We start from the raw sequence: 12,873 nt of genomic DNA on the forward strand, positions 1-12,873 counted from the left end.
CTACATCGGCCTGCTATCACAAGTTGTATGAGATTGAGGAATCATTTTTACAGCGGCAACATTATTTTGTGAACAGAGTGAATGTATGGAACGTTGTTGCAAGCATTGTTAGTCGGGCTGGTATGATAGTCTTGTCAAGAGTTCATCATTTTGTGGTTGCTTTTACTTGAGACCACTCGGCATTATTGGGATGTAGTCTTTGATGTGCGATGCAACGTATTAACAGAATACAGAAATACAAACCAGTCTTTCATGTAATCAGAATGCAATAGCAAAAAGATCCTTAGCAGTTTAGTGTAAGCGTCTGGCAAAAGACGGTAAAAAATCGCAAAAAGATGAGACGCGATCCGTGGGACTCGAACCCACAGCCTTCCGATTAAAAGTCGGACGCTCTGACCAAATTGAGCTAGGAAAGCGACGACTTTTGTTGAGTTTTCGGAGTGATTTGGCTCAGTATGTACCCTTGATCGAGGGTGGGGTTGCTGAACGTACCACATCGGTTTACGATCCACGCCAAGTGAGCCCCCGCCCATGTCAGCCTGGACTCTTTTCTCACCGTTCAGCAAATATTTGAGTGATGAAGCGACTTAATGTGCATGGAGCAAACTGTGCAGATGACCTACTGGGTTTTGATACAGATGCCTAGATGACAACCGTGCTGCACACGACGTGTATGTATCATGTAAGATACATTCAGGTGAATGATTATGCACATCAGCTCACACCCAAGTTGATGCCTGTTGATTCACTCTCAAAATATCTCTTAAATAATCATGGTTTTAGGCAGGCAATCGCAATAATTGTAGATACCAGAATATCAACAACATCGCCAGACAATAGCCGCGTCAGACTGTCAGTGGTTGGCTGGCGTAAGATGAACCTGGAACGTCATTCCTGCCCCGCAGTAGCAACAATAGCACTAGCACTGCCCCTCCATCCCGGATCGACATCCCAGCTCCAGGTCCAGGTTCCCACTCGACACTGTCGACCGCCATTGTGGTGCCTGGCTAGAAAGCTGAACCCCGATGCAACTCACGCTCCCCAAGACTCTTGATCGTTTCATCATCTTTGCTCGGAGCTTTAGGGAATTCTATTCGCGTTGCATACCAGCGTATTTGGAGTTCACACATCATGTCTGTCACCATCGAAAAGATCTTGGCTGCTTCGCCCGCTACTCAGCGTGGCCAGCCGACACAGCTCTCCACAGACAACAAAGGAGAGCGTATTGCTTACGCTGTTAGTCCCAACTGCACCTCTCGACGAACAATGCCTTAGCTAACAATGCATTCTCACAGGCCGGCAAATCCATCTTCCTCCGATCCATCGATAACCCTTCCGTCTGCAAGCAATATACCGGCCACACAGCGGCGACGAGCGTCGCCCGGTTCTCTCCCAGCGGCTTCTACGTCGCCAGTGGAGATGTGTCTGGATCCGTGAGAGTCTGGGATGCCGTCGAGGCCGAGAACACAAAGGGTACGGCATAATACCTGCACAACACAGTCAGCTGTCTTTCGGTCGGTACTGACTACATTACCAGGCGAATACCACATCATCTCGGGGCGCATTAACGATATTGGCTGGGACGGTGACTCCCAGCGCATCATCGCCGTGGGTGACGGCAAAGAGCGCTTCGGCCACTGCATCACGGCCGACAGCGGCAACTCTGTCGGAGAGATTAGCGGCCACTCCAAGGTCGTCAACTCAGTCGCGGTGCGGCAACAGCGCCCACTGCGGGCAGCAACCGTCTCTGATGACAGCTCCCTGTGCTTCCTGCACGGTGCGCCTTTCAAGTTCAACTCGAAGAACGCCAACGCCCACAAGGGCTTCGTCTTTGGAACTGCATTCTCGCCCGATGGCAGCCAGCTCGTAACGGTCGGTGCCGACAGGCGCATTCAGCTCTACGACGGAAAGACGGGCGAGCCTACAAAGTCGATCGGCGAGGGAGAACACACTGGCAGCATCTTTGCCGTTTCATGGTCTCAGGATGGCACCAAGCTTGTCACAGCAAGCGCCGACCAGTCTGTCAAGCTCTGGGATGTGGAGTCAGGCAAGCCTACGCAGACGTGGAAGTTTGGAGACGGCGTCAGCATCGGCGACCAGCAAGTCGGCGTTGTCTTCCCCCATGGCAGAACCGACGGCCTGATTATAAGCTTGAACTTGAACGGCGACTTGATCTACCTCAACGAGGGCAGCGATAAGCCTAGCAGGATTGTTCAGGGCCACAACAAGAGCATCACGGCATTGGGCGCGTCGTCTGATGGCAAGGGGCAGACGCTCTGGAGCGGCAGCTTCGACGGGCGAGTTTGCCAGTGGGATGTTGCGACTGGCACTGGCTCAGTGGTTGACGGACAAGCGCACACAAATCAAGTCACTCAGTTCAGCGCCGAGGCGGGACAGACGTACAGTGTTGGATGGGACGACCACCTGAGGATAGTAGACGAGTCAGCCAACACGTTCGCGGGCGAGGCCCTCAAGCTTGCTGCGCAGCCCAAGGGTGTGGCGGCCACGGATGGAAAGGTGTACGTGGCCACCATTGAGGGTGTCGACGTCTACCAAAAGGGTCAGCTTCTCTCCGAGAACCGCCTTGGATTCACTCCTGGCGCTGTGGCTGCCTTCGGTCCGACGGTGGCTGTGGGATCGGGCAACTCTGTCAAGATCTACACTGCGGACGGGTCAGGCAAGCTCTCCGAGATAAAGTCGGTTGACAAGTCGACGGCTCTTATTTCTTGCCTGTCATTCTCCAAGGATGGCCAGTACCTCGCCGCAGGTAACCAGATCGGCAAGATCGTCGCCTACAAGACTGCCGACTGGGAAGTTGCGACGGACCGTTGGTCTGCGCACACGGCAAGGGTTACGTGCATCAGCTGGAACGATGCGGCAACGCACGCCGTCTCTGGAGCTCTGGATACCAATGTTTGCGTGTGGAGTTTGGCCAAGCCTGGTAGCCGAGTCAAGGCTCTCAACGCTCACAAGGATGGTGTCAACGGTGTTGCGTGGGTTGAGGGTGGCAGCAAGATTGCGAGTGCCGGAGGCGATGCCGCGATCAAGGTTTGGACCGTGGCTGGGCTGCAATAGCTGGTCTTGGCCGACAGTTTTGTAGATGTTCTCAATAGGTGATGGATGAATAAATGAAAAGCGACATGATGTTATCTCGACGATGAACGTCGTTCGACTTTGGGTATCTCTTGTCTAAGGGGCAAGCTTATCGCTACAGTGTTCATGCCATGCACCCCACTTCGACCGTCCTCTCTCCTACAACCTCATAGAGTATTCGTCATAGTACTCTCCTCAATCTTCTCCAACCATGATTCCTCTGGGAATTTGAAAGGCTTCCAGTTTTGATAAGACTCCTAGCCCATCGTCATCTGTGCCACCTCCTCCCGCTGAACCTCCTTTCCAGCACCGCCGCCGCCGCCGCCGCCGCCACTCGCTTTAGTTGTCTCCGACGCAGCAGCAGCATGACCGGGTTCATCAGCGCAGCGATTCATAAGCGCGCCGCTGACCTGCCAGATATCCACGTCCACCGGAGCCGCTCCCGTTGTCGCGACAGGATGAGGCCGGTACTGCTGCTCAGTCTTATCGATCTGCAGGGCCAGCTGCTCCAGGGCCCACGCGATGTCGCCGAGGCGGCCCCAGATCCCGTAACCCTGGCGCTGGATCTCTTCGGCGAGCTCGACCTGGTGGTTATCCTTTAGGGTTGGGTTGGGGACCACTACGAGGGGGACGCTGACGCGCATTCCGTCGAGGATGGTTCCCGTGCCTGCAAACATCTCGAGTCAGCTTACACATGCACACACACATGTTTTTGTATAGGCGGATACATATAATTGAGAGCATCGAGTCACAACGCGAAGGATGATCCCTAGCTTACCTGCATGACAGATGACCACGCCAGCCTCCCGCACACCTGCCTGCGCTCTACATTTGACCATCTCGGTGGTCAGGTCATCGACAAAGTCAAAGGCGGTGATTTCGATTCCCGGGTATTGATTCAGAAGCGGAGGTAGCATCTGGCGGGAGAATTCTGCGTAGTCCTTGCCACATTGGAGCGTGAGGTGTGTGTAGCGATTCGAGGTGACATGGTCCAGGAAGGCGGCGGAGAGGACTTCAGTAAGGAGCTGGGTGAAGCGGGCTGTTGCGCCTACTGTTACGAGACAGTGGCGCTCGAGGGGCGTGGCTGGTTTTGCGGCCATGATGTGGTTGCGGCGCACCGTTGTGCTGAGCGCGAATGAGAGACGCGGTCTTTTGTGGTCGAGGTTTGATTGTTTATGAAGAGACGTCCGAGTGAGTGGATGGCGATTTGAGGTTGTGTTGAAGCTCTCACGGAAAGTCACTTCTACAGGCACGGGCACCAAAAGGCACCTTCCACTGCCTTGGGTGACGTTCGGCCGCTGTGGGACAGCCGATTGGTCGTAGGACGGGCTAGCAGATCGGGTGTTGTAGCGGCCGCTGGCCTCTATGAAGGCGGGATCTACGCCCTGGCCAGGAAGCTAGGGCCGTCCTTGGCTACCCGTCTAGCTGGGAACCCTTAATCTGTTCCAAAACCAGCCCAGCTTGCTTCGTTGTGGTCCAGGGCATTTTCAACTTCACACGTTCTTTTACAATGGTTTATATTCATCTATGGGGTATCTATTTGACTGCCATCTTACTCTCTAGCCTCCTGCTTCGATTCTACCTTCGTGTACTGATTGGCTGTCTTCTGAAATCTCCAAAATGGCTCGACACCCATCTCTTGGAATCTCTTCTTCTCGTACACTTTCGTTACCCCCCAGCTGCTCACAAACATGACCACTACGATTCCAATTATGCATACGCCGGCGATGAGTGGCGCAAGAATCGAAAAGACTGTAAAGCCATAGCTCACACTTTGGAACGCGCTGTCACCAACGAGTCTGTCCGTGGCTAAGCCGACCTGCATCGCTGTCAAGACGATGACAACATAACCGAGCATCGCCGCCAGCGTTGCAAAGTTGTCCCGGATCAAATCTTCGTACACGGCGTGAGAGACGACCTTGGAATAACCCCGGAGCAAGTATCCCAGGCGGACGCGGTAAATCTTGTTCAGTCGACTGAGACGAAGCTCGCCGTACCAGTACCGCGGGTTGATGGACGCATAACAATGGTTCTGCGCGATCTGGGCCGATATTGCCTTCCACTGGTACCAGTTCATCCGATCCGGGAGCAGGCCTCTTTCGACGGCTATGCGGAAGTCGCTCTCATACGCGATGAGGGCTGTGTAAGTGAAGAGGAAACCGAGCGCGCAGGAGACAAGCTGCTGCTTCCGTGGATCAGACTGATCGCCCGAGGCATCGACTAAGTTGGCGGCCCAGAAGTCTGGGCTCAGCAGCCACCGTGGTATCGGCTTGACGAAAATTCGGTTCTTGGCCCAGACGAGATGCAGTTCGGGGTTCTCTGTGATGTGGATCTCGCGCGATATCGTCTGGTAATGCAGAGGCCGAGGCGGCATTGGACGGCCGCAGATCCAGAGAAGATCCTGGACATCGTTGAGTCGTCGGACAAGCAGCTCTTGTTCCAGAAACTCAATGTCGTCGGCTTGCGGCACAGTGATGTGATCGTGCTTGGTTCGGCTCGTTGCTGGTAGCAGATCGCTCCAGTCTCTTGGCTCCTGCACTGTCACTGCGGGATTGACGGCGTCATCGAGAACCCGGACAGTAAAGGGCACAGACGACTTGTCCATGGTGCGACTCGAGAAGCTTGACATGTGGACGGCGAATCTTGCTTTGTGCTGGTCTTCGGCGTTGTCTGGTCCCATAACTTTCGGTCCCGACGCTCTTCTCTGATCTTGGCGAGAGATATCACGGTCCTCCGAGGCGCAGTCTATCAGATCGTCGCTATCGGGAAGCGGGATGTTGGTGACAGACTGTTCTTGCTCGCAGAAGCGCCCGCAATGGAAACAACTCCAACGGTGGTAAAAGCCCGACCGAAATAGCCAACGGCGTGATTGAAAACCTTTCTAACAAGCCCGATTTGGCTGGTAAAAAGAGTAGGCAACGATATTCCAAGGGTTCCAACAGTGGCGGTCCCCTGTCATTTTAAGATGAATTGATTGCCTAGAGCCTTCCTGCCTGCAGCAAGCAAACCGCGTTGAGATTCCGAATACAGACGAACCCGAACTCGCTACTGCAGCGTGAGACGAGTTGCTTACTTGTGGGACAGCGCTACAAAATTAGAGGTGGCTTTGGTTCAGCTGAAAGACACTATTGGCGCAGTCGGACGATCGTTGGCATCGCAGGATTACAATGCATGGGGGTGGCTGACACCGCTAAGGTCGTTTCGGGCCGCCCAGTTGCAGGGAAGGGGGCTTATTAGCATTTTGGACCCCAAAGTGGCAGCCCTGTCAGGCTATGCTTATTACGCCGGTGCCTAGCTCCGTGGTCGGTTCGTATTCAAAGCTTGTTGATCCCCAGTTTCTCGGAAGTCGCGGTTGCATTTGTCGTTTTGTCAGGTTCGTTTCGTTGTGTATGTTTCTTCGCAGCGAGTAGTCACCATCATGTCTATCCGCCGCACGGGAACGAGAAGGGTGCCTCACGGCGCCCCTGGGGCTCCGAAGCCCAAGACGACGTATCAGACGGTTCAGCAGGGCTTCAGGGAACTGTACAATCCTCAGAAGGAGACTGGGTCTGCCATTGATGTTGAGTATGTCTCGATCTTCTCAAGTTTTGAGTTGTGGTGGTATCTCAAGAGTCTAATACAACCGATAGTGTTATCTTTGTGCCTGGATTAGGTGCCCATCCGGAGGACAGCTGGAAGTCGGAAGCCGGTTTCAACTGGGCAACCGGAATCTATGAGGGTGTCACGAAAAACTCGTCTGAATCTACCAGCAAAAAGGATGGTCTGGCGAGGGACTTCCCCAAGGCTCGCATACTTTTGTACCAGTATGAATCAGCATGGGTTGGGGATCTCAAAGTCAAGACTTTCTTGAGAGACATTGCCAAATCAATGTTGGAAGGGCTGCAAGCGAATCGTGAAGTAGGTTGATCGTGCTGAAGTCTGAATCGCGAGCTTGATCTAATTTGAGATTTAGAAAATAAGAGATCGCCCCATTGTCTTTATCGGACACAGCATGGGAGGTCTGGTTATTGCCAAGGTAAGAACCCTGCTACAATTGAATTGATGAAGTGAGTCGAGGCTTACGGAATGTCAAGGCTATCACACTTGCAGCAGAAACATACAGGGAAATCTTCCCAAGGCTGTTTGAGTGCATCGCTGGATGCGCCTTCTTTGGAACGCCGTTCGGCGGTGCTCAAGTTGCCGCCATCGCCTCCATGCTGGGTAGTATCGGCGAACAACTCGGGTACACCAAGTCGTCGGCGTTGGTAGATATGATGAAGCCCGGAGACGAGAGCTTGAACGAGCTCCGAGGCGACTTGCTGCGGTTAGCTGCCAAAATGAGCCCGCACGTCCAGCTCTTTTGCTTCTACGAGAATCACCCAACGGACTTTACTCAAGCAAAGCTAGGCCCAACCATGTCGAAAATCGCAAAGACGGTCGTTTCCAAGAAGCTGCAAGACTTCGTGTCCAGAGAGTCGGCGACATTACCTGGAATCCAGGAAATGGGTCTTGCCGCCAACCATCGAGATCTTGTAAAGTTTAGCGACTTCAAGGACCCCCGGTACCAACTCGTCAGAGAGCCGCTTAAGAGACTCATTCATGGCGCCAACCTGGTCGCCAAAAACAGACTCAACTCAACCCGTGGAATCGAGCCAGAGGTTGTCAACAATGTCATGGAGTTGCTGAACGGCGGTCAAGTCTCGAAGAAGCGCAAAATGCTTGCGCCTCAGTTCCCACCATCGATCTGGATTCCCAAGGCGGAGGCATACTTGGAGTGGTTGAAAGAGGACCACGAAGCGGGGAGCGCGACACAAAAGCACAGAGGACAGGCACTGTACGTCCGCGGTCCAGAGGGAAGAGGAAAGACGCGAGCGACTATGGCGGCCCTCCAGGACATCGACAACATCATCTCAGCCGACGAAAAGGTGAACCACGGGCGAGGAGCCGCCCTCGTTGCGTACTTCTTCTGCGACCCGTCTTCGGACTTTTTGACTGCTGAGGACTTGCTGAAGTCGCTGGTGCGGCAGCTCATCGGCCAGCAAGCCACCTTGTCTGTGTACGCGAAGCACTTTGTGAAGAAGAAGGGCGAAGATTCGTCAAAAACTTCGGCGAATCTCACAGTGGAGAACCTGTGGCAGACTCTTCAGGATATTCTCACAGACGAGTTTATCGGTCGCAGAGTCTACTTCGTCATCAACAACTTGCACGTTCTGCCTGAAGATGCCGAGTCAACTGTCAAGTTGATGCGGTTCCTCAACGCCGAGCTGCAAGAACTCAAGACAGAGGACGACAAGCGAGTGCCTACCAGATGGTTTCTCACAAGCCGGGAAGTCCATCACGTGGAAGACTCGTTGAAGGTGGACGGAATCCAACTCATCGATCTCGAGGATGACAAGTACTGCGACCAGGTTCAGCGGGAGCTGCGCAAGGCGGCACAGGAGAAGGTGCAAAAACTCGGCGAGGACAAGAATTACAACAAGGCGCTCACATACTATGCGAGCAGTCTAATTGGTAAGAGGGCATCCAACAGTCAATGGATCAAGCTTTCCTGCATGCAGCTTGCGGAGCTCCCTAAAGCAGAAAGTGATCTCAAGATTAGACACATGCTTGAGGGTATGCCTCAGGAGCTCAAGGCTCTCTTGGACGCTGCGTGGGCGCAAATCTTTCAATCAAACGAAAAGGAGACCGACAAGATAAAGGAGCTGCTGCGGACACTCGTTTTGACGTTTGAAGAGCCTACCGAGGATGAGCTTGTTGTTTTGGCGGGCTTTCCTGCCACAGAATCAGGAAAGGCTGAGCTTCAAGATTTGGTGAAGAAGTGCAGGCCGTTGTTGACGGTGACGAGAAGCGGCAAGTCTGAAAATACCATTGGCTTCATGGACAGGGTCGTCAAAGAACATCTCCTGGAAAAGGAGACGTCCAGAAAGACGCTTGGCATGTCGAATGACGAAAACAAGTGGCAGCAAGGCATCATTGCGCTCCGGTGCTTGGCTCACATCAAGGAAGCGTTCAACTTTCCTGAGGAAGTGAAGCTTGTTGTTGAGGAGGGTCAGGAGGAAAACGAAGAGGCAGAGACCCAGTCTGCCAAGGACGAGGACGAGGAGGGTGAAGTATCCGAAGCAGATGGGGAGGAGAGCGCCGCTACTGAGTCTGAGCAAGACGATTCGGACAGCGACACGGACTGGGACGACGATGAATCCACCTACGGCTATCAAGACGACGAGGCCGAAGAGGCGAGAATACTGGCCGAGAAGGTACTACCCTACCCCATCAAGCACTGGCTGCACCACGCCAGCAGAGCTACACTGGAGATCGCGGAGGATCTCAGCGAGGATGAGTTTTGGAAGAAGCCGGAGTCTTTGATTAGGTACCGGTGGCTCGTCGTCTACATGTCCATGACGAAAGTGCTCGATGGCTTTGAAGCCAAGGAGTTGACTGCTTTGCATATCGCCGCTGCGGTCGGATTCAAGCAGCTTGTCTCCGCGCTCATCCAGAACGGCCATGAGCACGAGATCAACAAGAGGGACAATCTCGTCAATACCCCTGTAAGGCTACATTCTATCCAATCTTGAGCCACTGCCAGCTCGGAAATTTTGGCTAGTTACTAACATTCGTGGCAGCTTCATTTCGCCGCATACATAGGCAGACCAAACATCGTGGACGAGCTTCTCAAAAGAGGCGCCAGTATCGACGATGGTATCGATATCGGCGAGCAGACTCCGCTACACATGGCGGCATTTGCTGGCCACGTCAAAGTCATGGAAAAGCTCATCAAGAGGGGCGCAAATGCCAACGCCATTGCCAGTGATGTCGGCCCAGTCATGAATGCCGCCATTTCTTCCGGTAGTCCAGATGCCGTCAAGCTACTTGTCGAGAAGCAGGTTTCGCTAGCCGTCGAGGACGATAACATTGACTCGCCTCTGGCGTTGGCTGGTCTCCACGCAGACCTGTCCATGTTTGAATATCTCACGCAAACCTACGCTGACAAGCTCCCGGCCAAAGAGTTTGACAAGGCCTTCATCAAGGCTGCCGTTTCTGGCAGGGTGGACGTGTTCAACAAGTTACTGACTTACTCTCACCCCCAAGAGTGCTTCCAGACTGCGCTGAAGGTGGCGGCAGAGGAGGAGAACTGGGACATTGTCATGATACTTCTGGAGCAGCGCAGAGGTCTCGACTGCAGCGATCTCTTCCTTAGTGCGGCAACTACGGCGGAGCATCAAGACAAAGTCTTGGAGGCTGTCTGGAAATATACCAACGGGAACATCAGACCGGAGATTCTCAATGAGAGTCTATATGAGGCTACTGATCTCGAGAAGGAGTCTACAGTCAGGTTGCTGATTGATGACTTCAAAGTCAATCCTAACGCCACTGGAGAATAGTAAGCAACCTAACCTACTACATCGTTGTGGAGGACCAGACTAACAACGTTCAGTTATGGAACCGCCTTGACTGCCGCAGCATATGATGGCACCCTCGCCATCGTCAAATTGCTCCTGGACAGAGGTGCTGATGTTGACGCACCAAACGGGTGGGCTATCCAGGCCGCTGCTGCGGAGGGCCATTACGACGTGGTCAAAGAGCTTCTCAACCGAGGTGCCGACGTCAATGATCTTACCACAAACGAGAACTTCCCACAAGGAACGGCTCTACAGGTCGCTTGCGAATCGGGTAAGGTGGAAATTGTCACACTCCTGCTTGAGCGTGGTGCCAACCCCGACCTCGGCACTGGAGAAGATACCTGCCCGATCATCGCCGCTGCCATGAAAGGAGAACAGGCGATTCTCGAGCTCCTTGTCAAAGCCAAGGCCGAAGTCAACGTCTTTGGAGGCTGGGACAATTCGACAGTCTTGATCAACGCCGTCATCAACCTTCCGGTCGAGTCACTGCGCGTTCTTGTGGATGCGGGTGCCGACGTCAACCTGGCTGACCAAGAGGCCGACACACCCTTAATTGTGGCCGCTCGGGAAGGAGATGCGGACAGCGTGAGGTTCCTCTTGGATAATGGCGCCGACATCTTCCACGTCAACGAGGACAACGAGAATGCCCTTCAATCAGCCATACAGTACGGAGACGACGAAGACTGTACAGCAGTGCTCGTGGAACGTGTCTCGGAACTCATGGCGGCTTTGAGCAAGGCCATGAAGAATGGTAATACGGCTGTGACTGAAGTGATCCGCAGCGCTGCTATTGCACACCAGGGTCTCAATTACGACGACGACGAAGATGCAAAGTCGACACAGAGTCAAGATGACAAGCAGCCGACGGGCTCCGAGGATAGAGGCGATGTCTTCGACGAAGACAATGACAAAGGTAGCGACGAAGACACCCCTCGGACGGAGTCATTCCCCCACAGCGCCAAGAGAGTCGACAACGCAGCGTCCGAGGAAAGCGCTTATCGGCCCGTGAGAGAACTATCCGAGGAGCTCGAGGCCGCCCTCGTCACCCAGGTCTCGTTACTTCAAAACTTTACCTCCCCACCGCCCCGGCCAGAAAAGGTACCGGAGCGAGAGCAACCCGTGGAGATGCCGCCAACGACGATTGCGGAACTGCCCTCCCAGCGCAGATACTCCCAGCAAATGCAGCTAGAGGAGCAGTTAGGCCACTACGAATTCGACCAGCTCACCCGTATGGACTCCTACTCGAAGCCCGCCTTTGTCAAGCAGCCGACGCTGCAGTGGGCCACGCAAGCCGAGAGCCTGCCCGCCAGCGAACCGCTCCTCTCGCCCGGCCAGGCCCCGATCCGACGGAAGCCGGCGCCCAACACGACGACGTTCGGCGCATCATACACCCAGAACGCCTCACCCGCGCCGTCAAATGTGTCAAACAGCCAATTCTCACCACCGGCGCCCTCGGCCACGCTCCGTAGAGCGAGTATGGACCAGCGCTCCTCGTACCAGAACTCCACCTCGTATCCGGGAGCGCCTACGTACCAGGGAGGAGCGGGATACGCCGCCAGCCAGACGCACCTCGCTTCTTCTTCACAACCCCCGCCGGCCGCATCCGCGACCAACCTTGGCCGGATGTCGGTGGACTACCACGCCCCGTACGACCCGTCGTCGTTTGACAGACCGACGTACAGCCCGGGGACAACGCCGCCGCAGAAGACGCAGCCGTTCCCGGATCTGCCGTTCCAGCCGCCGGGTGCATGGCAGAATAGCCCTCCTCTTGCGGGTAGTCAACAGCAGCAGTCTTATTTTGGCCCGATGAGTGGATCGCCGCCTCAGCAGCAGCAACAGCAGCAGGAGTGGGTTGGTCAGGATGGAAGGTGAGTTTTCTCTCAATACTAAACCCCATCGGCTACGATGGCAAAGCTAATGTTTTGCGTAGTAGGCCTGATATGAAATCCCATCGCTCCTCTTTCTTGGGGATGAAGAACACATTGGATAAGGCGAAGCAGTTTAGCACGGGAATCATGAACCGGAGACCGTCAGGATTTTGAGTGGCATGATGCAGTTGTGGGGATAATGCGATGGAGTGATGTTGTTTGAAATATGCAAGGAGTTGATGATACCATAATGAAAGGATTCCGTATGATCGTTGGAGTATTATTCGCGAAATCCGGCGTGGAAGATGATTCAGTGCGTTCCAGTTGACCTAGCCGCAAAATTTAAGAAGTATTGACATAGAAGAGACAATTTGATCGATTAGAACTGGCTGTTGATGATCACAGTATAACAGATCACAAACTAAATTTGATGAACATGCATTTAATCAACCCTAGTATAAGAAATAAAATAGTAATTGATGCTTTTGTATCATCTAGCTACCTAAAACTAACTAGCTTTCCTGACGAATTCAGAT

The 12,873-nt window shown here is 53.8% G+C and overlaps 3 protein-coding genes across 3 annotated transcripts; 2 read left to right on the plus strand and 1 right to left on the minus strand.

The window, feature by feature from the left end:
• Nucleotides 1-1,131: 1,131 nt before the first annotated feature.
• CTAM01_04025 (WD domain-containing protein) lies at nt 1,132-3,075 on the plus strand (the record flags this gene model as incomplete). Its single annotated transcript, XM_060520055.1, has 3 exons — nt 1,132-1,236; nt 1,296-1,473; nt 1,538-3,075. 3 exons carry the CDS (start codon nt 1,132-1,134, stop codon nt 3,073-3,075), a joined length of 1,821 nt encoding a protein of 606 aa, XP_060385476.1.
• A 275-nt stretch (nt 3,076-3,350) lies between these two features.
• On the minus strand, nt 3,351-5,773 carry CTAM01_04026 (uncharacterized protein; the record flags this gene model as incomplete). Its single annotated transcript, XM_060520056.1, has 4 exons — nt 3,351-3,760; nt 3,872-4,242; nt 4,363-4,490; nt 4,676-5,773. 4 exons carry the CDS (start codon nt 5,771-5,773, stop codon nt 3,351-3,353), a joined length of 2,007 nt encoding a protein of 668 aa, XP_060385477.1.
• Nucleotides 5,774-6,511: 738 nt separating this feature from the next.
• Nucleotides 6,512-12,511, plus strand: CTAM01_04027 (uncharacterized protein; the record flags this gene model as incomplete). Its single annotated transcript, XM_060520057.1, has 7 exons — nt 6,512-6,657; nt 6,723-6,990; nt 7,046-7,108; nt 7,167-9,617; nt 9,693-10,450; nt 10,505-12,337; nt 12,400-12,511. The coding sequence occupies 7 exons, from the start codon at nt 6,512-6,514 to the stop codon at nt 12,509-12,511; spliced, it is 5,631 nt and encodes a 1,876-aa protein (XP_060385478.1).
• Nucleotides 12,512-12,873: the final 362 nt, after the last annotated feature.

This window comes from Colletotrichum tamarilloi (genome assembly GCF_030869305.1).
Source record: "Colletotrichum tamarilloi strain Tom-12 chromosome Unknown Scaffold_9.1, whole genome shotgun sequence".
Classification (NCBI taxonomy): domain Eukaryota; kingdom Fungi; phylum Ascomycota; class Sordariomycetes; order Glomerellales; family Glomerellaceae; genus Colletotrichum; species Colletotrichum tamarilloi.